Source organism: Chanodichthys erythropterus, chromosome 4, assembly GCF_024489055.1.
Source record: "Chanodichthys erythropterus isolate Z2021 chromosome 4, ASM2448905v1, whole genome shotgun sequence".
Classification (NCBI taxonomy): Eukaryota; Metazoa; Chordata; class Actinopteri; order Cypriniformes; family Xenocyprididae; genus Chanodichthys; species Chanodichthys erythropterus.
In genome coordinates this window covers 6,049,409-6,075,389 of record NC_090224.1, presented here as the reverse complement: position 1 = coordinate 6,075,389, position 25,981 = coordinate 6,049,409, and the positions used below count along the sequence as shown (strand labels likewise).

Sequence of the window (25,981 nt, the reverse complement as noted above, 5' to 3'; positions counted from 1 at the left end):
GGTTTATCGCATGTAGGCTATATTGTATTTTATATTTATGTATTTTAAACATTTGAATGGACTGATAAAGGGAACTGTAAAGTATAATTTGTTGAAGTACAATGTCGTTTTGACCATAGTAATGTACCAAATCTAACTCCTATAAATATTGCAGTAGTATAGAAAAATACTATACATACATTTATAGTTAAAATCAGCCTCCTGTACCCATTCTGTGACATCAAACAACTTCCCTGTGCAAGTGATCATGGGGGTCCGAAGTGTCCATCAGTTGTAACCTTCAAAATCCTTCATTCTGAAGGGCCCTTTGAAGTGGCCTGTTTTGAGCACTTCGGTTTGGAATGACCCTTCAATATGGCGATCATGATTATTTTCACTCCGAAGTGCCCTTCGGAGGGCGATATATCCCATTTGGAACGCACCGTCAGTCGACGAAAACATCCTCTGTACCACTTTTAATGATATGCTAAATACGTTGAAGTGATTGGTTACAAGGTAGTTTGTGACGTCATGTCACGTTTTTGAAACTGTCTTTAAATCACAACAGTTTTAAACATTACTCAGCAATGGTGTTGACTAAAAGCATATTAAAACATGACATAGACATATAAACAACATTGATTTTCACCACAGGGGGACTTTAAGACTTTTATTCAGCAAGGACACATTAAAAATGCATCATGGTTTCCACAAAAAAATTAAGAGGCACTACAGTTTTCAACATTGATAATAAGAATAAATGTTTCCTGAGCACTAAATCAACATTTTAGAATGATTTCTGAAGGATCATGTGACACTTAAGACTGGAGTAATAATTGTAATAATATTGCACACTATTACTGTTTTAATTGTATTTTCGATCAAACATATATATATATATATATATATATATACAAATTTTTTTTATTTAATTTTTTAACAAATACAAATAAATAAAAACTGACTGCATTATTTATTGACAATGCTGCTGGTAGATTTTAAAAATTTCATGGGGCAACAATCACTTTTTTGAAGGAGTTAGTAACAACTACATATTTCATATCTGTTGAAAACTGTAAAACAATTCACCTACCTTGTACTTGGCCAGCTGGGCTTTTCTCTGGTAAAGTTCTGCTTTAGGTTCAACAGTAGAGCTGAGCAGAGCTCGAGTCTCCCTAAGCCACTGCATTTGGCCTTTGTAGCGCTCTTGGAAATCTTTATAGAGCACAATGCTCCTTTCCAGGGTTGCATGCTCCTCGCGTAGCCCCAGAATAAGCTCTTCGAGCTGTGATCGCCCTGTTTGCACTTCTCTCTCTAGCCTGGATGCTCCAGAGTCATCCAAGAAGGAAACGGCCAGCTCTGTAGACTCTCGGAGTGTTTTAAGCAAGCTGTGACCTTGATCCATCTCCCCCTGTAGAGACTGCAGAGTGAGAGAATCTTTTAAACAACGAATGAAAGGGTACAAAAAGAACGGCAATAACAAACAAACAGAAATCTATAATTTAATGAGCCACAGGAAAGATATTTATGCCTTCCCCAGTGTGCAACCAAAACATGTACAGTATTTCCTGTTCCTGACAGCTTCTGATCCCTGTATTCATGTAGAGCTTCAGCACTCCTCTGAAGTGGACTTTTCTGATGGGTACTTTGAAGCCTGTCGGGCTCCTGACACCTGTGTGCGGAGACCCGGTGAGGCCCCGGACAGAGATATAAGAGGAAGACCCAATTACCCAGGCCTTAAATGGGCCTGCCGCAGCGGGGTTTCCCCGGCAACGACCGCACTCAACCCCTCCTACTCATTTACCTTTAAGCGGGAAGCTTCTCTATATGATATCAGCCTGTTGTCTCTAAAAAGAAAACTACATGAGAGGCCGCTGGCTGTACAGCAGGATCTGGAGCTACTGCTGTGGTACTGACAGGGAAATGAACCCCAGTGTTTTAATGATGATCTCCACACACAAATAAGGAAATGAGAAGTTAGTGATGCAGAGAGGTGTAGGACGCAAAGATAATTGGGCCAAGAAATATGATCTGGCCATAGAAGCGCACACTTAATTGGCTGTTTATTAATTCACAAATACATGCGTCTATACCGCTGTCGTTTAATGGAGTGGGTGTTCATACAGTAGTACACAGATAGTTTCTCTATGTCAATTTGCATTAGTGTCTATGTTGCACCATTGATCTCAACATGGATTAAACGAGCCAATTCAGTAGTATAGATATGTATATGTGTGTAAAGGAAGAGAGTGTTATGTGATGTTGAAGCTGCAAGGGCATTGCATCAATTACACAGTCTGTGCCAGCAGGTTCCACAGACAAACTGCTCCTTCATCTCAGCTATCACAGTGGGGGAGTGCGTGAAGTGGCTGTGTGTGCGCGTGCACGTAGGGTGCGATCGCACTAAAGCTTTCTTTTGCTTTGTGTAGTAGACATATTGATCATATCCTTAAGAAGACAAAGAGACTTGTACATGTGCACACACATAACACACACTGGCTCTTACGATCTCAAATATGAGTGCAAAACTGTGCCAGGCCCACTGAGAGTCCTAGTCTGTGGTGTGTGTCTGTGTAATTTTATCAGGCCAAATCAATAGCTGTTAAACCACAGGATAAAAAGGGTTGACAGTTTCATCTGTCCATCTGTTCCTTCAATTCTAAAAAGAAAAAATAAAATCCTGTACAAGTGTTTATCTATATTTGCAGAATTAAAATTATGCATTAGTTTAGGCTGAATGTATGTGTGTATATATACATACTATATAAATACTGTATATATATGAACATGTTAATATTGTTGTTTCCACTATGACATACCTCTAGCCTCTTCATCTTTTTTTCCATTGTAATGCGATCAAGAGCCTCTGTCCTTTCGGTAATGATTTTAAAATTTTTCCTTGCTGCACTCAGCCAATCAGAGAAGGTCCTGAGGGCATTTTGAGCCTCTGTGATGTTCTGCATCTCTTCCTGGAGCTGTTTGAGGGTCTCCTGAATGGCGGAAGGATAAATCAAAAGGCTCATTGTCAAGAATGCTTGCAATTCTGTCTCATCAGCATGAAGGGTTTTGATTGATCTAATGCCGCACACTCGCTAGCATTCACTGCTGGGGGCTTGAGGCTAAGCTATTTTGCCGCAATCTTCTCTTGACATTCAGATCCCTCATGCACGTGGCACCAATTAACGCTTTTGCGCTGTGCTGCGCGCACACCTATCTGCAGAGACGTAATAGCTCTTGACTGCAGTGCATGTGGCGGCCTGTTGTTTCTCACAGAATAATTACACGCTCTCTTCAGTGTCGCAGCCAGGGTGTGTGTGCATGTTAGAGAAGTGGGCAGGAAGGAGAGGTGTTACAGCAAGTGTTAAAAACAATTCTGCTGCTGCCACAGAAGCAGCATCACCGACTGATGGGCAAGATTGGATCCTATATTGTTTAATTACAAGCTAAGGTCTCAATGTGGGCGAGACATTGATTTTTCCAGCGTTTAAGGTTTTTTTTTTTTTTGCCATCACAGTGGGTCACAGGAGCCGGTTTACCAGGCTGGATAGCTTCCAATGTTTAGACGGATGAGAAATTAGACTCATCAGTGTGCTTTGGCAGCAAAGTGAGAGGTGAGCCAATGACGCCAGGCTCCATTAAAAGAAACATAATTGAGACCGAAAATTTAATTGAATTAAAAACTTTCCATAATTTACTGACAAAAATGTAAAAATAATAATAATATTAATAAAAATTACAATAATTTTGAGGTTAATAATAAGATGGAAAGAAAAAGGGAGAAAATATGCCCACATGAAAAAAAGGTTCAGGAGAGAGCAGTGTTTTTATATATATTATTATATAATTTAGTTAGATTACAGATCTCGCCCCCATTTACTACCATAGTAGGAAAAATAAATACTATGGTAGACAATGGGGGGCAAGATCTATTTGGTTATTGACATTCTTCCAAATATCTCCCTTTGCGTTCAGCAGAACAAATAAATTCATACAGGTTTAGAACAACTTGAGGGTGAGTAAATGATGACAGAATTTTCATTTTTGGGTGAACTAACCCTTTAAGAATTGTTAATTTATAAGTATGACTTGCCTGTATCTGTAGGAGCAAGGCATGGTAGCGAGCAGTAAGCTGGGTAACCCTGGTACTGATCCGACCACTGACATGAGCATCCTCTACAACTTGCTGTGCAAGAGCACTTAGACCTTCTACCTCGGCCTGACGGTGAGCAGCCTCAGTCTGCCACCGCTGAAAAAAGGGAATGAAAGGAAATGTCAACTACATACAGTACATGAAACCAGAGTACAGTATTTCTGTAATCATCAGGCATAATTATAATACAACGTACCTTCAGGTGTTGTAGCTGGGCCTCCTTTGCAGTGACATCAGAGCGACGGTGGTTCCTCACCTTAACTTTGAGCTCCATGTCAACCATCCACTGGTCTAAGCTTTGGAATGAACCTTCTAGTTGCTGAACTCTTGTGAGGGCCTGCTCTACCTGGACTTTCGTCTCGCCAAGGCGGTCTTGGTACCCCTGCCATTCTGTCTGTGCTGTTTCCAGGGCCCGATCCTCAATTTGAGGGGCACCCCAAGGAATGACTCTTTCCCGACTGGCAAGAACTGAACTGAGCAAGTTATGTCCCTTAGGGCAATGAGACTGGAGCATCTGGTGATGTTATTAGACAGAAAGAATAAAAGTTAAAGATTAGGTGGTGCCAAATATTTTTGCCTATAATAATAAATTCAGAATATATCACAGTTATAATAACCTGCAGTTCTTTTAATGTGTTCTCCAGAGCATTTACATCTTCATCTAGGGGTGAGAGGAGTGCCAAACTGCTCTGCTCTTGCTCTAGCCAGTCTTCAAACATGTGCAGCCCTCGCTGGTACTCTTGATGGAGAAGAACCAATTCTTCAGCCTTACTGACAGCAGCCTGAAACACCAGTAGAGTATATTATTTCAAAAGTTATTCCATGAGAAGCATAACAAAGTGCAACACTTTTTAGCTGCTTGGTTTCTGGAAGTATTTTTTCCATTCATTTTCTCCGTTGGGATTTCAAATAATTATTCGATAAAAGGTATTGAGCCACAAACCACACCAACTAGATCCAAAATGACACAACATTACAAACTTTGATTTGGTTAAGAAAAGGATTTGAAAATTGTAAAAAGACATGTGTCCTTAAAGTCTTTAATGAGGAAATTAATTAAGTATTGTGAATTAGAAACAACAATACAATATTAAATTATTTATTTTTAGTCATTTATTATTTATATATAATCTATATATTTTATATTCCTGTATTTTAAGTATACTGGAAAATTTATTGGAAAATATTCATATATAATTCAATATAGTTCACATATATAGTTAATGTGCATTGCAATGCTTCATGTGAGTGGGAGACCACTGCTGATCTCTTTGGCCTCAAATTCTGTTTCCATGGTAACAACAACTTCTCTGATTGTTGAATGATCTTAATAGATGCTGTAGCACTTCACTTGGAATTTGGCTATTAAAGCTTTTTTTAAAATGAAGCTGAAATCATACTGATTTGTGGCTTCTACGGGAACATATATCATAGCTCAGCAACGTCAGAGCTCTTGTCTTAAAAGATTTATATGTAATTGTAAAAAATCAATTTCTCTATGGAGAAAATGAATAGGATTTTCAATTGCAGAACTCTACTGTTGCACAATTTCATAGACTCCTTTGTCTACGGTCTACAGTTTGATGTTCATACCTTGGCTTTATCTTTGATGGTTGTATATCTCTCACTGAGTTTCTGGATCTCCTGTTGAGTGGCTGTATGTTCAGTCATGTTGGAACCCTTGGTAGCAATGGTCTCTAAAGGGCTAGAGTGGCTAAGAACTTCCTCATAGAGGAGCTGTACAGAACAAAGCAATTAAAGCAATTAATACGTTTATTAGGGCTGGGCGATATATCGAATGCTTTTGTCACGCGCATTTTGTCAGTAAAGCCGGTTCCCTGATTACCGCTAAATCGCCATCACCTGCTTTCAAATGGAGCGCCATTTAATAGACAGAGCCATAGTTCACTGATAAGCCACGCAATATCGCGTTCAATATCGATATGAATCGCTGTCGATATTGAACGCGATATTGCGTGGCTTATCAGTGAACTACGGCTCTGTCTATTAAATGCTGCTTCATTTGAAAGCAGGTGATGGCGATTTAGCGGTAATCAGGGAACCGGCTTTACTGACGAAATGCACGTGACAAAAGCATTCGATATATCGCCCAGCCCTAACGTTTAGGTTACAATTTCTGGTAAACTGTAAGAATATACAACAGTTACCTGATTAATAAATACAGTATAAAATTATATTATATTAAAAATATATATATTAATATTATATTATATGTAAGTATGTAATATAGCCAAAGTATTGTAATTCTCTGAGCTTAATAAATCCTACGAAAAGTATCATTTGCCTTGGCACGGCCTAGATTGGCTGTCTTGTCCCTCATTTCAGCATAGTGTTTGTCTGAGTTTCCAAGGCTCTCTTCTACACGCTCCATCCAGCACTCAAACTGACTGACATCCTCTTGGTAACTGGTCCAGTGTGACAAGGCACCTTCCAGCTGGCTGTAAATGCAATACATAAACAAGACATCTACAACTTCCACACAGACATCTGAAGAGCAAATACCTCAGGAAATTCTCAGACAAAAGCCTTGACTTGAGGTCTAACAGAATAAATAAACAGACTGATGGAGAGAAAGATTTATGACCTTTTGCACTGTATGGATGTTGATAAGAGTGATTCCCAGGAGTCTTTGAGGTCTTGAATCTGCTTGCGAACCACTGGAACTCCCTCAGCTGATGTGTTCCTCTGGACAGATTCCCCTCTGGTGATGAGCATTTTCAGTTGGATTTCTCTCCCCTGACAAGCTGTCAGTAAAGCCTGGAATCAATCAGAAATACTGTTACATGTATAACTTGCAAACTAATTTATGAGAGACAAAATTCCTTAGAAGGTTGTCCTTAGTATTAGCAACATCTGCAAAACTGTACTATAAAATGTGTATAATAAATGACAATGTACCTCGAGTTGGCCCATTCTGTATATAAGCACATTCTTGTCAGATGTGGGGCATCTGCAGGTCTTGAGGACCTGTTGGGACTCGGAAACCCAGTTCTGAAGTTCCTGAAGGCCCTGTGAGAAAAGCTGATGCTCCCCTACCACTCGTTCTACCCTTGACACCTTCTCCTGCAGAAGGCGGATGAGAGAAATCAAGATTAGAGTGAAAGACTAGAAAATTAGGTCTACTTTTTCCATGTAAGTGATAAGTATAGTGATAAGTATATTTAGGAATGCACTATACATTGATGCAATATTGTTTACCAGCCAATATTACAGATTTGTTAGTTGGATATTTAATCGTGCTTCTCATTTGCTCTATTTCTACATTTGTGACCAGTGGTGGAAAAATTAGTCGGGCTAATGCGAACAGGCTAATTTTGAGCTACAGGCAAAACAAGTAAAAATGTCAGTTTTGGTCAAAATTGAGGTTTTCACAAAAATGAGTTTATTGAGCCCTCGTCTAGCAATCCCAATGCTCCAAATAGCAATAAAACATCTATAAGTATCTTTATTTGTATTTTTTCTGGAAGAAAAACCTTGTACCTTTCCTTTAACAATAAATAAATGTTGTTCCCTTTCAGTCGGTCACGTTCGACGTACGTCAGTAGTGACCGACGAATTGGGATATCGCTTAGAGAGCCCTATCATCTTCGTGTAAACTAAAACAAGCCAATGGAATTGGCGTGCGATATTTGCATAATGCGCACCGCCCCCGACAGGTGTATATAAATAGGAAGCAGATGCAATCGCACTCTGTCTTTCGCTTCGGAGCCATTCACTGGTGTCCTATTTAGAAGACTCCTTTCTTCGTGTGTTTTTCTCACTAAAACACTGCCTCAGAAGAGGATCTGCAGCGAGCTTTGGTGCTGGTGAAGAGGGCACGTGCAGCGAGGTCGCGAGTGTCTGAGGAGCCGAGCTATAAGCTCTAAACTGCTGTTTTCACAGCAACACAAAAAAGAGTGTGTGTGAGGCAGCGATTTGGGCCGGTTCCTCGGTGTGTCAGGGAGTGGTGTACCTGACACATCGCGTCGCTCCCTGGGTGCTTCAGCACGAGTGAGTTGACTTCCCCTTCTAAAAGAGCTTTACAGACGAACCCTGACAGTATGTCATTTCGTCTGTGCGTTACTGGGTGCGGTCGTTCCCTGGTCCCTGCTGATGGGCACAATCGCTGCATCTCGTGTTTGGGCGTTCAGCACGCTGAAGCAGCGTTTGTGGATGGTTCATGTTCCCATTGCGGGAACATGACCATCGCGGTGCTGAGGTCGAGGCTCTCCTTCCTGAAGTCTCAGGAAGCGGGAGTCCCCTCTCCTATGCCGCGTACGACCGTTTTTTCCGGCCCCGGGAACCGGAATGACGGTACGGCGCTGTATAGGGAGGGCGACCTGAGGATAACGGTCAGGGCTCCCCCGTCGAGCGGAAACGCTCCGCGGGCCCCTGCCCCCTCATCAGCACCGCAACCCATCCTGCCGCCGTTGGTTTCCGCTGGGCCCTCTTCGGACTGTCCAGCCGTTACCTTTGGTGCGCCGGCGGAGGATCAGATGTCGATCGCTGCATCGGAAGGCGAGTTTGAGTGTTCGGGGGAGGAAGATCCGGACGCACTGCCGTTGCCCGAATCGGATCCCGAACTCTCGGCTGTGCTCTCCCGGGCCGCCTTGTGTGTCGGGCTCGAGTGGAACCCTCCACCCTGTCCCGGCCCATCGCGGCTGGATGATTGGTATTTGGGGGCGGGTCGCGCTGGCCAGCCCCAGCGTCCCGCCCCAATGCCTTTCTTCCCGGAGGTGCACGATGAGGTGACCAGGTCTTGGCAGACACCGTATAGTGTTCGTTCGAGGCCTGGCCCCCCGTCCGCCTTCACCTCCCTGGACGGCGGGGCAGCCAGGGGGTACGCGAGGATCCCGCCAGTCGAGCGGTCTGTTGCGATGCAACTGTGTCCAACGGCCGCTGGCTGGCGTGGTGAGCCGCGTCTCCCGTCCCGGGCCTGTAAATTCTCAGCCGGTCTGACTGAGAAAGCTTACAGTTCCTGTGGGCAGGCTGCCTCTGCCCTGCATGCGATGGCGCTTTTGCAGGTCTACCAGGCAAAAGCGCTGTCGGAAATGCCCCAGGAAGGTCCTGACCAACAGCTGCTGGGGGAGCTGCGCGCTGCCACCGACCTCGCCCTCCGAGCGATGAAGGTGACAGCACGCGCTGTTGGTCATGCGATGTCTACCTTGGTAGTCCAGCAACGCCATCTCTGGCTGACCCTGGCGGACATGCGGGATGCCGACAAGCAGAGGTTCCTAAATTCCCCCGTGTCCCCGGTCGGCCTATTCGGCGACGCGGTGGAGAGCTTCGCCCATCAGTTCTCCGCTGCACAGAAGCAGGCTGAGGCTATCAGTCACGTTATGCCACGGCAGTCCGCTGCTGCCTCCACCCAGCCGCCCGTGGCTCAGCCTCAGCCCGCTCGTCGCCGAGGGCGCCCGCCTGCATCGTCCTCCGCCCCTGCTAAGACGGCAAAGCAGCAGCCTACACCAGCCAGACAGCAGGGTGCCGGTCGCGGGCGTGGTGCCCAGCCCGTCTCCGCTAAGCCCGGTGGTAAGCGTAAGAGCAAAACACGGCACTGAGACGGGCAACCTGGAGGGGAAGGATCTTGCTCTTCGGGAGAGTTTTCCACCATCTCTCCCACCCCCGGAGGAGGGCCGGGGGGAATTTGTGTTTGTCTGTCTACCGCCGCTGGCTCTCCGGAGTCCAGCGGTACCCACTTTTTCACAAAAAGAGCAGTTTCCTCAAACTCCAGGTCACAACAAGGGGTGTCTGTCAGTGTGCCAGGCTCCGCCTCGCCGCTGACAGCTCCCCCATTCGCCAGCAGGTGGCAGTGTGATGGTGCAGACCGTGTCCCGTGCGCGGTCTCCCATGCACACTGCTGCCTCGCAGAGTCTGACCCCACTCCGGGCCGCCCCCAAGCCGTCCGGGTCGGGTCCCTCTCTGCCTTGCTGCCCCACCCCCGGTGCGTCTGTGGTGCCTTTGGTCCTGCTGGCTCAGTGTCTGGAAGCGTGGAGCACGCTCCCCAGCCTGTCCAGTTGGCTCATTCGTACTATCAGACTCGGCTATGCGATTCAGTTCGCCCGGCGTCCCCCGGTCTTCAGGACTGTCCACTTCACTCCGGTGTCGTTGGACAGTGCTCCTGTTCTCCGGGTGGAGATTGCTGTCCTCCTGGCGAAGGGTACAATCAAGCCGGTCCCTCCAGCCGATATGAAGTCGGGGTTTTACAGCCCCTACTTCATTGTACCGTAAAAGGGCGGTGGGCTACGGCCAATCCTGGACCGTCCCCAGGATTGGTTTGCAGCAATAGACCTGAAGGACGCATACTTTCATGTCTCGATTCTGCCTCGACGCAGACCCTTCCTAGGTCGGTCTGCGTTCGAGGGTCGGGCATGTCAGTACAAAGTCCTACCCGACATGGTTGTAGCTCCCAACCGGTTGGGTCTTCAGGTCAACTGGGACAAGAGCAAACTCGCCCCCGGGTAGAGGATCTCTTGTTTCGGTCTCGAGCTAGACTCGGTCGCACGGACTGCGCGTCTCACCGAGGTGCGCGTCCAGTCGGTGTTGAACTGCCTGAGCTCGCTCAAGTGCAGGACAGCGGCTCCACTGAAAGATTTTCAGAGGCTCCTGGGGCATATGGCATCTGCAGCCGCGGTAACGCCGCTCGGATTGCTTCATATGAGACCGCTTCAACACTGGCTCCGCGGCCGGGTCCCGAGATGGGCGTGGCAGTGTGGCACGCTCCGTGTCCCCGTGACACCGAGCTGCCGTCGCACCCTTATCCGGTGGTTGGACCCTTCGTTTCTGTGGGCCGGAGTACCCCTCGAACGAGTGTCGAGGCACGCTGTGGTCTCCACAGATGTCTCTGCCACGGGATGGGGGGCCACGTACAACGGGCATGCAGTGACAGGTCTTTGGACGGGGCCTCAGCTGCATTGGCATACCAATTGCCTCGAGTTGCTAGCGGTTCGTCTTGCGCTGGCCCGCTTCAAGGAGCTGTTGTCAGGCAAGCACGTTCTAGTCCGCTCACTAAGCATTGCGGCCGTTGCGTACACCTACCGTCAAGGTGGTCTACGCTTCCGTCGCATGTTGCAACTCGCCCGCCATCTCTTGTTGTGGAGTCAGAAGGATCTGAGGTCCCATCGGGCCACTCGTGTCTCAGGTGTGCTCAACCGTGCAGCCGACGAGCTGTCACGGCAGCATCTACTTGCGGGCGAGTGGCGGCTCGACCCCCAGGCGGTCCAGCTGATTTGGCACTAAAACACTGCCTCAGAAGAGGATCTGCAGCGAGCTTTGGTGCTGGTGAAGAGGGCACGTGCAGCGAGGTCGCGAGTGTCTGAGGAGCCGAGCTATAAGCTCTAAACTGCTGTTTTCACAGCAACACAAAAAAGAGTGTGTGTGAGGCAGCGATTTGGGCCGGTTCCTCGGTGTGTCAGGGAGTGGTGTACCTGACACATCGCGTCGCTCCCTGGGTGCTTCAGCACGAGTGAGTTGACTTCCCCTTCTAAAAGAGCTTTACAGACGAACCCTGACAGTATGTCATTTCGTCTGTGCGTTACTGGGTGCGGTCGTTCCCTGGTCCCTGCTGATGGGCACAATCGCTGCATCTCGTGTTTGGGCGTTCAGCACGCTGAAGCAGCGTTTGTGGATGGTTCATGTTCCCATTGCGGGAACATGACCATCGCGGTGCTGAGGTCGAGGCTCTCCTTCCTGAAGTCTCAGGAAGCGGGAGTCCCCTCTCCCAGGTAGTCCTGCTTGCCTCCCCGGAAACTGCCCTCCGCCAGTGGTTTTATTCCCTGACCGGCGGCACGCTCGGCACGGATGCCCTGGCACACAGCTGGCCCCCGGGTCTGCGCAAACATGCGCTTCCCCCAGTGAGCCTTCTCGCACTATTCATGTGCAAGGTCAGGGAGGACGGGGAGCAGGTTCTGTTAGTGGCTCCGTACTGGCCCACTCGGACCTGATTCTCAGACCTCATTCTCCTCGTGACAGCACCTCCCTGGCCGATTCCTCTGAGGAAGGACACCCTGACTCAGAGACGGGGCACCCTGTGGCACCCGCCTCCCGATCTGTGGAACCTCCACGTGTGGTCCCTGGACGGGATGCGGAGGTTCTGAGTGATCTCCCGCAAGCGGTCGTAGACACCATCACTTCCGCTAGAGCTCCTTCTACTAGGAATCTCTACGCGCTGAAGTGGAACCTGTTCGTCGAATGGTGCGCCTCTCGCCGAGAGGACCCCCGATCATGTTCGGTCGGATCCGTGCTTTCCTTTCTGCAAGATGGGTTGGAGCGAAGGCTGTCTCCCTCCACCCTCAAGGTGTATGTTGCCGCCATTGCCGCACATCACCATGCAGTTGAGGGTAAGTCCCTGGGGAAACACGATCTGATCGTCAGATTCCTGAGGGGGGCCAGGAGACTGAATCCTCCTCGCCCTTCCTCCGTACCCTCTTGGGATTTGACCCTGGTTCTCACAGCTCTCCGGGGTCATCCCTTCGAACCTTTGCAATCAGTCGACCTGAAACTAATGTCTCTTAAGACGGTTCTTCTGGTTGCATTGGCTTCCCTGAAGAGGGTAGGGGATCTGCATGCATTTTCGGTCGACGAAACGTGCCTAGAATTCGGGCCCGGTGCTTCTCACGTCATCCTGAGACCCCGGCCTGGATACGTGCCCAAGGTTCCTACCACTCCCTTCAGAGATCAGGTAGTGAACCTGCAAGCGCTGCCCTCGGAGGAGGCAGACCCAGCCCTAGCTTTGCTCTGTCCCGTCCGCGCTCTGCGCGTTTACGTGGACAGAACGCGAAGCTTTAGGACCTCAGATCAGCTCTTCATCTGTTACGGAGGCCAGCAGAAGGGAAAGGCTGTCTCCAAGCAGAGGATGGCCCACTGGATAGTGGATGCCATCGCCTTGGCGTACGAATCCCAGGGCGTGCCTTGCCCGCTCGGGTTGAGAGCCCACTCCACCAGAGGGGTGGCCTCTTCCTGGGCGCTGGCTCATGGCGCCTCGCTGACAGATATCTGTAGAGCCGCGGGCTGGGCGACACCTAACACGTTCGCTAGGTTTTATAGCCTACGTGTAGAGCCGGTATCCTCGCGTGTACTCGCATCCACTAGTCGGTAGACGTGTTGTACCCACTCTAAGTGTCGGCTTGCAATGCCATTCCCGCCTCTGGCCGGATACGTGCATACTTTCACTCCAGTCGCGTTCCCCGCTTGGCGAACCCTGTCGAGTTCCTCCGCCTCCCCCTTCGGCTCGGACATTGCGGAGTGTCTGATGCCAGGCCTACATCCGTCGCTGACGCTGTCTGTTGGCTGGGGCCCATATGTCGTGACCCCTCTACGTGAGCGGTCCCATATGTGTATTTCCATGGTTTAAAACTCCCTACGGGCCGAGTCCGTGTCTTTCCCTTAGCAGAGCCAGCTCTGCTGTCACCTGTCAGATGAGTCTCCCCCTAACCAGGTGGAGCCATCCCAGGGACTCCATATGCGTACTGCCCCCCGGGCCAGTCCATATGTGTATTCCCACGTAAACTCCTCCCCCATTGGGTAGGTAGTGGTCTCCGCAGCGTCCCTTCGGGTTCGCTTCCCAGTGTGTCTAGTTTACTTAGTGGGTAGTGGTAGACAGCAGTAGACTCTCTCGGTGTAAGCTCGCCCCCTTCACCGCCAGCCGGTGCTATGGGCGGCTGAGCTTGCGCTGGGCACTGGAAGGGGTTTCGTAACTGTGGCGCTTTAGTTGGGATCCCAATTCGTCGGTCACTACTGACGTACGTCGAACGTGACCGACTGAAAGGGAACGTCCCGGTTACGTATGTAACCCTCGTTCCCTGAAGGAGGGAACGGAGACGTACGTCCCGTCGCCACAGTTTCTGTACCCTCGCTGTAGTGCGGACACCAGTTGTCTCCTCAGCGAAAAACAGAGTGCGATTGCATCTGCTTCCTATTTATATACACCTGTCGGGGGCGGTGCGCATTATGCAAATATCGCACGCCAATTCCATTGGCTTGTTTTAGTTTACACGAAGATGATAGGGCTCTCTAAGCGATATCCCAATTCGTCGGTCACTACTGACGTACGTCTCCGTTCCCTCCTTCAGGGAACGAGGGTTACATACGTAACCGAGACGTTTTCTCTGCCAGCACAAGTTTGGTATCGTTTTAAAGCGCATCATTCCAACTTTGTGAATATTCATAGTGAATTTTCAATGGTATGAGTCTGAACCATTGAAATGTGATTTTACTTTGTGCAAGCACGAAGATGCCTCAGACAGTTTGAGATCCTGATATACACATATAAACAGAATTACAGTATTTCAAACAAATCTGTCTTTGCGAGTATTCACACAAACATTATCTCTTATGTCTTAAGTGGATGTTTGGTTATCTGTTGAGGGAAACATTTGATGTGTAATATTATATTAGATCCATTTGGTAAAGTAGGTCATATTGGCTGTCTGTTTTATTAATGTTAATCAAACAATTTTGGAATCATGGAAAAAAACGTTGAATATATATATATATATATATATATATATATATATATATATATTTTTTTTTTTTTTTTTTTTTTTCCCTATAGATATGGGTTTTGACTTGGTTTGTGCCAAATTTGGTGGTATTACCAGGGATTTTAAGGTACGGTTGCTGTGATTTTGTTTTGGAACCCTCAGAAAACTTTAAATCGATTATTCTCAAAATTCAAAAAGTCATTTGTCAGATTCCAACAAATCATAAATAATTTTTTTAATAGAATAACAATAACTTATTTTTGAAAATTTGCTCATTGCGACTCATTTTGCCAGCATGGGTCACATTTAGATTACCTTTGCCATAATCTAGTTCTTACATCTTTTAAAACACTAATAATTTAAATGTTACATGTAATATTTAGCAAATCTAAAAATATATCTCACATTTTAATACTGTAGATTATAATGTTGTGATGCCAAAATTCACTTGTAGCATTTAAAAAGATAGTTTTTACTGTATTTTTTAAATAAAATGTTGATAAAATAGTATAGAATTTGAATATTGGACATTTATCAATCATTGGCCATAACATGAAAATTATTATCAGTATCGGTCCGAATTTTAATATCGATGCATCCCTCATGTACAGTACTCAGCGTAAATGAGTACACCCCCTTTGAAAAGTAACATTTTAAACAATCTCAATGAACACAAATACAATTTCCAAAATGTTGACAAGACTAAGTTTAATATAACATCTGTTTAACTTATAACATGAAAGTAAGGTTAATAATATAACTTAGATTATACATTATTTGTTTTACTCAAATTAGGGTGATGCAAAAATGAGTACATCCCACAACAAAAACTACTACATCTAGTACTTGTCCTCCATGATTTTTAATGACAGCACAAAGTCTTCTAAGCATGGAATGAACAAGTTGGCGACATTTTGCAACATCTATCTTTTTCCATTCTTCAAAAATGACCTCTTTTAGAGAGGATGGAAAGAGATGCTCAACTTGTTTCTTCAGAATTCCCCATAGGTGTTCGATTGGGTTCAGATCAGGAGCCACTGAATCACTTTCACCTTGTTCTTCTTCAAAAAATCCAACAGTGGCTTTAGATGTGTGTTTAGGATCATTGTCATGTTGGAAAAGTGCACGACGACCAAGGGCACGGAGTGCTGGTAGCATCTTCTCTTTCAGTATAGAGCAGTACATCTGTGAATTCATGATGCCATCAATGAAATGCAGCTCCCTGACTTCAGCAGCACTCATGCAGCCTCACATAAGGACACTGCCACCACCATGATTCACTGTAGGCACCATGCATTTTTTTTATATTCCTCACCTTTGCGACGCCATACAGTTTTGAAGCCATCAGTTCCAAAAAACATTTATCTTGGTCTCATCATTCCAGAGTATAGAGTCCCAGTAGTCTTCCTCTTTTCAGCACGAGCCCTGGCAAACGGTAGGCATGCCATTCCTCTGCAGTGTACGCCATATTGTGTCACGGGAAATAGTCACCCCAGTTTGGCTTTCTACTTCTTTAGATAACTGCAGTGAACTTGCATGCCGATTTTCTTCAACCCTTCTCATCAGAAGATGCTCCTGTCGAGGTGTTAACTTCCGTTGATGACCTGGACGTCTCTGTGAGATGATTGCAGTTCCATCTTTTTAAAAAAATTTGACCACTTTTGCTACAGTATTCTAAGTAAAGCTTTGCTGATCTTCTTGTAGCCTTTCTGGTGTAAAGAAATTATCTTTTTGTGACATTTCTCTTCCATGTGGTGCCATTGCTGACAGCATGAAATGGGAAGGGGTTTTAACACTCTTTTATAGTCAACTGTCTGCTGTACACCTGTGTAATGAATAATTAGACTCACCTGTGGTTGAATTCTTGTTAAATTAGACATTTGTAGTCTAAAATTTAGCTTTGCTCCAGAGACTTTCAGTGGGGTGTACTCATTTTTGCATCACCCTAATTTGAGTAAAACTTTCTTTAAGTTATATTGTTAACCTTACTTTCATGTTATAAGTTAAACAGATGTTATATAAAACTTAGTCTTGTCAACATTTTGGAAATTGTTTTTGTTCATTGAGATATTGTTTAAAATGTTACTTTTCAAAGAGGGTGTACTCATTTACACTGAGCACTGTACAAATCATCCCTCGTCGTATTAATCAGTATACAACATGCTTTTTTATGAAGCAAGCAATCAAACAAAGCACAAAACTTAACTGAATTCAAATAACTGAGAACAGAAACGCAAAAATACAGCAAATAACTTCCTCTCCAAAATTTAAAGCATATCATCATGATATGTACACTAGAGAAAGTAGACACTCAAAACCAAACTCTCTCAGATTGCCCAGATTCCAGACAAGCCTGTAAGCCTTATCTGATTTGTGATGCAGCCTGGAATCATAATCGCACCGCATTCGTTCATTTGGCCAGAGGAGGGCTGGTCCCCCGACTGATGGAGTTTTTTGGTTCCTTGCCACTGTCGCATTTGGCTTGCTTAGTTTGGGACAGCAATATTATTGATTTGATTGCACTGAACTGAACTGGACTGAGCTGGATGATGACATCACTATTTTCTCGAGAGCTGCTTTATAGCTAAACTGAACTCATTTCATAATCGATGAACTTTATAGAGTCATAACACTGAACTGACAATCAGCTGAACAATGACACTATTGTCTTTTTAGAGCTGCTTTATGTCAGAATTGAATTCTGTTTGCAACATTGATTATTACTTTCCTGTTTATTACTGTAAAGCTGCTTTAAAATAATCTGTATTGCATACAGCGCTATATAAATAAACGCAAGGTGACTTGACTTGTAACTAGGAGTTAAATGAACAATAAAAACATTAAAGCATATAGTAATACTAATACTATTACTGTTATAATATTGAGCTCATAATCAATCACAATCAGTGGTGATAACGGACAAGCAAGCACAGGTCTGATGAGGGAAACAGACAGGTAGAGGAGGTTACCTTAATCAGGTTGCTCAGGGCCAAGTAGCATGCAGCTAGCTGGCAGACGCGATGCACAAAGCTCTTCCCAGCACCCTGACCATCCCAGAGCCCATGTGCTCGCCCTCTCAGCCCTGCCAGTTCAGACTCTCTGGAGCGCATCTCCTCCAGCAACGTCTAAGGGTGTGCAATCAGGGGTCACAAGGCGAGCAGGGGTTATAGGACAATAAAAATGAATGTTCATGCCATGAAAGACCACACTAAAAAAACAAACATGAGCTTTTGGACACATCCGATGAGATGGACAGGTCACATTCTCCAAACATAAAAACAACTTTTACTAAACACACTTAATACATCAGGGCACAAAAGACCACCACAAGCTAATTTCTTGCTTCTTTTCTTTAGATGGAAAAAGAGCAGACTGTGAAATTGTCAGTTAGGCAGACACAGTTCATGATAATAGAGTCTATCATGTTGGGTGCACTCTGGGGATAAAGGGATTAAGAGGGAAAGTGGGTAAAAGCAGGGGAAGGGGAGATGGGAGGGGATGGATAATCACTCAGAGGACCTCTACACACTGTACAGATACACTGTTGGAAATGTAATTGCCAACAGAGCAGACAAAAGCGCCCAGCAGGCGACAAAGCAATACAAAAATAGAGATGAAAGATCTTGTGATAAGGCAAAAATAGAAATGTTTATCTTTCCCACCTTTATTCTGCATTCATATTATTATGAGATTGTATATTGGGGTTTTGTTCTTTGAGTGCATTTGTAGAGAGTAAAAAATTAATTGCATGGCAGTCTAATCCTCAATAGTGGCAAACAGCTTGACTCAGCAGAACCAACATTGATAGACAGGGTTTATTTTATTATCTCCAACAGATCCTACTTCTGTTTAACTCGTTTAATTGAGCTTAAGTTCTGCAAAATCCACTGACAGTTAGCTGATTTCATCTGATCATTTAATTACATGTTTAAGCAGCGAGATTGTGTTAAAAAGACATGAAAAGAAGAAAAATGTATTTTTATACTCCTCCAATGTTTAATGCATAATCTATTGATCATAAATCAAATGTTCTCCTGTCAAAGAATTACATTACACTGAATGTCAAGGTACAGTAATGAGGACTGGAATCTCAATAGTAGTGATTGATGTTATTCTGCTAGAGCATGACTCTTATGACTAAGAATGGATTCAATAAGACTATATGGGTGTACCTGAAGTTTGGAGAGCTCTAGTCTTTTGGCAGGCAGATCATGGAGGCGAGCGCTGCTCTCCTGTACACTGACCTCTGTCCTGTTCAGCCAGTCTTGCAAAGGCTCCACACTTGCCTCAAAGTCCTGCATCTGAGACTGTAAGACCTGAGAGAATATATTCTCATTAAATGTACCTCAGGCTGTATATGGTTTAAAAAAAAAACAAAAAAAAAACCTTGCCTCGTTAGGATACTTTATGTAAAGTGAACAGGAAAAAAATAAATAAATAAATAAATAAATAAATAAATAAATAAATAAATAAATAAATAAATAAATAAATAAATTAAATAAAATAAATAAATAAAAATGTGTAGAGACATTACATTTAATTTACGCAGACATTTTATTTCTTTAAAATAAAATAAAAATGTGCAGAGACATTACATATAATTTACATAGACATGTTATTTCTTTAAAATAAAATAAAAATGTGCAGATACATTTTTATTAAATTATATTTAAATTACATTGACATTTTATTTTAAAAAAACTTGCCTTACAGACCATGTAGTACTCAAATAAAATAAAAAAATAAAAATAAAATGAATTAAACAATAAAATAATTAAAAAACAAATAAAATAATTAAAAAATTTGAAGACATTTTTACTTATTAAAAAAACTCATGCCTATTAGGATACAGTGTTAAACACTAGCCATGTCAGTGAACAGGATATTAATAAAATAAAATAAAATAAAATAATAAAAGTAAAGATGTTTTTATTAAAAAAACACTGTAACCACTTTAACACTGCATCCATCCATGTGTGACACAAGCTATGTAGTATTTTTTAATGTGAATAGAATATTAAAATAATTTTAAATAAATAAAATAGTAATATGCAGAGACGTCTTAAAAAATTCGCTCATCTCTACCTGCAAGGCCGTCTCTCTTCTCTGTAAGCTGTCCACTAGGCTCTTCCAGTCATCTTTGGCTGCATTTGCTTTGGTCCTGATCGCTTCCACTCTGTCAGCAGCCATCACGCTACTAAGCTGCTCTCCATACGTCAGGACAGCGCTTAATCTGGCCTGGCCCTGTTCCTTGTCACTCATGAACTCCTGTGGTGCAGAATGAGCAAGACGTCAGCCGCACAGACACAAGTGGACTATCACAGAGCAGAGGGCAGCAAGTGCAATGAGTCACGTCCAGACATTGACAGGCACCCAGCAGGGATCTCCCACCATCTGTGAGGCGTACACAGCCCCTCTTTTTGCCGTCTTTCTCCACTCAAACGGTACAGATGCAATTATGTATGACCCAAAGCATGTCTGCCACTGTGTTGGTGGTTCAGGGCAGTAAGCCATGCGGAAACATTGTTCCACATTTGAAATTTATTTGATGGTAAATAAAAAATGAGCAGTGTTTTTTCCATCTTTCTATTCTCAGTAACCCTGTTCCACTTCTTTCTTCATATCTCTTCCTTTTTATTGTACATAAGCTATGCTACATGCTATCTACAGCAATCTGTGCGGATCTTTGCCTTGCTCTCTGCTGATTATGGGGAAAAATCTGCAGTATTCTGTGGAAATGAATTTATGTATGGTGACAAATGTTAAACAGAGCTTGAACTGGTTTCGCTTCAAGACCCCAGATTTTCTTTGGACATAAAGCAGCGACCCCATACAATGTCAAAATTAGCGTACAATTGAATTTTAATGGTTTCATGCTCTCACCAGCTAACAATTTCCTGCACAAACCACACAATGTTCAACACAAATCATTGCAAGTGAACATGTATTTAAAGTAATCTAGTCTGTCATGTAATCTGTCCATGTTGGCATCTGCCTAATATGAAAGTAGTCACAATACTGGCATTTCTATCTTCGATACGATACCTTAAAAAGTATCGAAATTTGATAACATTTTCAATACCACAGTGAAAAATTACTGCATTTATTGTTAAATAGATATTCATGAAGCAGTGTTTCGAAATTGCCCATCACTAGATATTGTTGAATAAAGTCGTTATTTAGTTTTTTTGGTGCACAAAAAGTATTCTTGTCGCTTAACATTAAGGTTGAACCACTGTAGTCACATGAACTGTTTTAAATGTGTCTTTTGTACCTTTCTGGACATTGAAAGTGTCAATGGAGGCCTCACTGAGCCATGAGATTTTATCAAAAATATCTTAAATTGTGTTCCGCAGATGAACGAAGGTCTTATGGGTATGGAACAACTTAAGGGTGAGTAATTAATTCCAGAAATTTCATTTTTGGGTGAACTAACCGTTTAAAGGCTGTCAACCTGTTTATTTGGTAACATAACTATTGTATGCATGGTTATATGGTTCATTTTTATTTTATTTTTGCATTATTTTTTTTCTCAGGTAAAAAATAGGTAATCAGAACAGACCTGCGACCCATTTTTGAGTCAGAACTGAGCAGTCGAGAACCACTTGCAATTACACTATTATTGGTCAACAGAAATAGAAAGACAAAATATTTAATAAATGAACACACAAGGGGCAGGAAATTTGAGATATTTTAGATAAAATTTTATGAGTGATCTTCAAATTCTGCAAATAATCTGCAGATTTACATCCACATCTAGCCATGTCTCTTTCATCACAGCTATACATCATTACTGTGCAGTTTCACTGTGCTCTCACAGGTTTTCCACTGTGCTAATTGAAGTCATAAATAGCCCAGTCTGGCACATCCTTGGCTGAATGGTGGCCTCATAAACTGGCCCATGGGACATGAGAATGAGCTATCACTTTATCAAATTCTGGCTACTCTTACATGACAGGGATAGGGACAACCTGCTATGCCCTGGCTATGGCTTTGTTCCAAGAATCCTGAATTTTGCCCAGGATGAGCCCTCCTGGACAGAGAGTACTGTCCACAACCATTAAACTCACCTGGATCCGTTGAAGAGCGACGGAGGCATCCTGGATGCTATGAGGGGAGTCAAAGCATTTTGCAGTGGAGATGTTGGCATTGACCATCCACTGCCGGAAGTCATGCAAAGAAGAACGGAAGCGTTGTTCCAGCAGTTTCTCCTTATTCTGACACTCCCGAGAGGCTCGCAGGCTCAGGCTAGAGGGAAAGATGCACACAGAGGTATTAGAAAAGGAAAGAGTAGAAAAGGGGGATGGGGGTTAAAATGGGTGAGAGCAGGGGGGCTGATAGCACAAGGTGCGCAGACATCTGTTTCAATGACAGGCTCTCTCAGAGGGAGAGTTTGGGGATCAGAAAGTGAAAACGCAGCAGAACCAGCACACACAAGAATACACTGGCATATCTGCACACAGATACACACTTACACACATGAATGCGGATGAGGTTAAAGTGGACAGTGGAGAGAAGATAAGCATGTTTTTTGCTGCTATACCTGAAAAGCATGCTAACGAGGCAATGCCTGCTGTCATGACAGGTGCTCTCAGCTGAAACGCTCACTTTAGATGCAGCGCTATGAGGTGCAATATATCACAACGCTTCATTCACCTCAGTGCACTGAATTTATATGTGTAAATGTAATCCATCAATTAAATACAACATGTGCGGAGGTACAAAATTTATTTATTTCCCTTTCTTTCTGTCTTTTTCTTTTTCTTATTTCTTTCTTTAATTTATTTAAAAGTTATAAAGCCAATCTAACTAATGTCTTTACATTTTCAAAAAAATTAAAATGATTTTGTATTAATTTATTCCTTTATTTAGTAAATTATATATATATATATATATATATATATATATATATATATATATATATATATATATATATATATATATATATTTGATTTATTTTTGTATTAATTTACTTTTATTTATTATTATTAATTGCTGTACTCATTTATTTTACTTTTCTTATTTTTATTTTCACAACTAAAAAACAACCAATTAATATATAATTTATAAATTAAATAAATATTAAATAATAAATAAATATAAATAAACAAACAAACAAAGAGTTGTACTTTATTAATTTGTATAAATTATTATAAAATATTATATTATGTAAACATTATCCTACATTATTTTCTTATATATTTATGGGAAGCTCTGTAAGAAACATCCATCTTCTACTTGTCTACAATGCCTAAACAAACTTTCATGGAATGGACAGCTAAACAAAACCAGACGGTGACCATTTAACCTCATGCATATGTGCTACAGCACTCACCTGTTGTGTAGCTTGATAAGAGCACTGACTCTGTCCGTCTGCGGACCCAGATCACTTGAAAACCCACACAGCTCATTGAGCTGCGCCTTCAGCTTCTCCTCCATAACTTCGGCAGTCTGAAGCCCCTCCAGAACACCCTGATGGACACACACACAGCAAGGGTGAATGTCAAATGCACAGACAACCCTTCACACCTAAAATCTAATCTATCAGCCTGATGCTTCTTCATGCACAGTTGCGCACACACATTTGAGCATTAACACACAGCTCTATTCAACTCCAAGACAAGGCTTCTTACAAAAGCATTTCTGTTCTTCAACGAGTCCAGGAAGCCTTCCCACTTCTCCGAACATGCCTGAGATTATACAGAGCCAAAGTGGTGCCTCTCTCTCTGTGCTTCCACCCTCCCCCTGACCCTCTCTTTAAAAACAAGAGGGAAATGCTTCCCTGACTTCCCTCTATAGAACACTTCCTCCTGCAATCTCTCTCCTCCTCTTCCTTCTCTCACTCCTCCCTGTCTTCAACTTCACAGACCGCGGTTCTCCCTCTCTTTCACACTCTTCAGTGGCTCTCATTCACTCCTCCCCGCCTTTGACATGTTCTCTCTTTTGGTTCCCACTCTTTCTCTTTCCCTCCCTTTCACATTCTCCCCGCCTCCTCTCCTCTCTCCCGCTCCCACTCCCGGTGGGAGTCAGCTGTCAGATGTTGAGGAGCTTGAGCCGCGCAAACGAGCGTGTAACATAAACAAGTCTGGACACCGGAAACATGAGATGAGAGAAAGTAAAAAAAAGAAGGAAATATTGAGGGACTTGAGGAAAAAAGGAAGAAATAAATGAGGAAAAATCTGCAATCCTTTTTCAATTATCTGAGCAGCAAGCAGCAGATGGAAGTATAAACAACCTCAGCAGCAGGAAAACATATTACGACTCACTGTAGTTTATGAGAAAAGGCCAGATAGAGAGAAAACAAGACAAACAAGGAAGGGAAGGAAAAAGAAAGATGCTTTCTAAAAAAAAACAGGATTTTTTAAACTGGGGTCCGGGGACCCCCAGGGTGCCGCAAGGGAGTTCTAGGGGGGTCATGGAAAAGTTTAGAGAAAAACAGTGTAAAAAAAAGTACAAAGGAAAAAATAAGTCTATTAAAACAAATAAATTATTAAATAAATAATACATCTAGCAGTACTTTACTATAACAAATAGCAAATAATACAAGAAACTGTACAGATTCCTTTTAAATTTCAGGAGAGGGGTCCCTAACATGAGGATGAATTGAACATATTTGGGTGTTTATTTAACCTTGTAAACGAGTGTGTTGCTTTAAGAATGATAAAATTCTTCACCAAACTGTGGCTTAGTTACACTGTTGACTTTCTAAACAGTGTCTGTGTGAGAGCTTACATAATGTACATTGTAATTAAACAGCGTTTACCCTATACACTCCCGCTTCCCTCTTCATCTCTCTCCTCTACTCAATTACCTTGGCTACCGTCCATCCTTCCACCGCCGCAGCTCCGCTATTCCTCCGCTCGGCGCTGCTCAGTCCCTCGCTCCACTCCTTCAGCTGGCCCTCCAGCTTCTCCATTTCTCCCTCCAACTGCGCTGTCAGCCGTGTCTGCTCCCGCTCTGCCCCTGTCGCGGCGGCAACGGCCGTCTCGAGAGCGTCGCGAGCTCGAAGCGAAGCTCCCTCCCACTGGTGCAGCGCTCGAGCCAGTGCCGCCACCTCTCCATCCATCAGCTCGCAGCCCGCCGCTGCTGTATGCCTTCCGGCTCTCTCCGCGCTCAGCCGCACGCGCCGCAGCCGCTCGCGCCCCTCGCACGCGCCACGCTCCAGCAGCTCCTGAAGGAGGGAGGGAGAGAGTGAGGAGAGAGGGAGGGTAAAGTTGCTACGGAAACTGCGGCATCAGTGGCTTGCTTGTTATCCAAGTATTGCCGCCGCCGCTCGTGATTCTCACGTGATTCAGCGCGATAAAAACTCTCACATCGGATCAGATACTCGCGCTTCAGAGGATGATCTAAATTACCATCATTTTCATGTATATCTACTTGTTTACTTTTTTAGTCTAATTTTCTTGCAATTAGAAATGAATTCATTGATTCATTCGTTGATTCAATGATTCATTGACTCATTCGTTGATTCAATGATTCATTCATTCATTCCACAATGATAATTAAATACATTATTAATAGTGTTAATACAGTAAATAGATAAATGTTAGTAAATAAAATGAAATAATAATATAAATATAAATAAAAATAAAATAGTAGTGCAGAGAGAAAATTGTTTTTGCAAAAAAAAAAACAAATGATAAATTAATTAAAAAAAACTGGAAAGCAATGATAAATATATTTCAGGCAAAACAGCTTTTCATGCAAAGTTATGCTTTTAAAAAAACAAAACAATTACGTTCAGTAATAAACAGATGGCATTTTAAAGTGATTTAAAAAAAGGTATGATCCCTAACAAATAAACCGCAGCTTTAAAGGTAAAGCATTTATTCAAATATAATTTATTTAAAGTGCTGCTATGTAGTCTTATTATCCTTTATCCTATCTACCACTCACTCATTCTCTCTGACTGCAATTGATAATCCAGGGAGAAACGTGCAAACAGCATAGAAATTTCCCACCAATTTTCGCCCATTCTCCCCCTTTCTTAACGCCTCTTATTGCTCTCTCAGTGCCTCTGGTACTTTTCTCTCATTTTCTTTCTCATCAAACACACACCAAGTGTTATGGAGATTTTCTCTCTCATCAAACACACAGACAAAGTGTTATGGAGATAAGCAGACGGTATAATGAGCTAATCAGCACAGAAATATTGCAGATCCATAAAGATATAAAATCTAAGCACCTGCATGCATTGATTTGGGTCCTGTGAGAGCATGTAGTACAGAAACACTGACCTTGGAAAGAAATGAACATGGTTCTCTTCCCCCGCTCACGTACAGTTTAACAAATAAATGCTCCATTTCTCTATTTTGGGCCATTTTGTATTGCAGCACTTTTTGTTGTTGTATTCCTCTTCACCTGAAAGTCTTTT

At 43.4% G+C, this 25,981-nt stretch overlaps 1 protein-coding gene across 1 annotated transcript in view; it reads right to left on the bottom strand.

Moving 5' to 3' along the window:
* Window positions 1–25,981, bottom strand: part of syne1a (spectrin repeat containing, nuclear envelope 1a) — a 166,535-nt gene that overhangs the window by 61,506 nt on the left and 79,048 nt on the right. The window contains exons 54-68 of the mRNA XM_067383839.1: window positions 24,419–24,778; window positions 22,943–23,079; window positions 21,678–21,855; window positions 19,693–19,875; window positions 18,780–18,923; window positions 17,577–17,732; window positions 7,049–7,213; window positions 6,735–6,907; window positions 6,435–6,588; window positions 5,723–5,866; window positions 4,747–4,911; window positions 4,326–4,643; window positions 4,070–4,225; window positions 2,799–2,969; window positions 1,073–1,399 (exon numbers count right to left, since the gene is read on the bottom strand). Coding sequence (XP_067239940.1) covers window positions 1,073–1,399; window positions 2,799–2,969; window positions 4,070–4,225; window positions 4,326–4,643; window positions 4,747–4,911; window positions 5,723–5,866; window positions 6,435–6,588; window positions 6,735–6,907; window positions 7,049–7,213; window positions 17,577–17,732; window positions 18,780–18,923; window positions 19,693–19,875; window positions 21,678–21,855; window positions 22,943–23,079; window positions 24,419–24,778 — 2,931 coding nt within the window. The remainder of the gene's footprint in view (window positions 1–1,072; window positions 1,400–2,798; window positions 2,970–4,069; window positions 4,226–4,325; window positions 4,644–4,746; window positions 4,912–5,722; window positions 5,867–6,434; window positions 6,589–6,734; window positions 6,908–7,048; window positions 7,214–17,576; window positions 17,733–18,779; window positions 18,924–19,692; window positions 19,876–21,677; window positions 21,856–22,942; window positions 23,080–24,418; window positions 24,779–25,981) is intronic.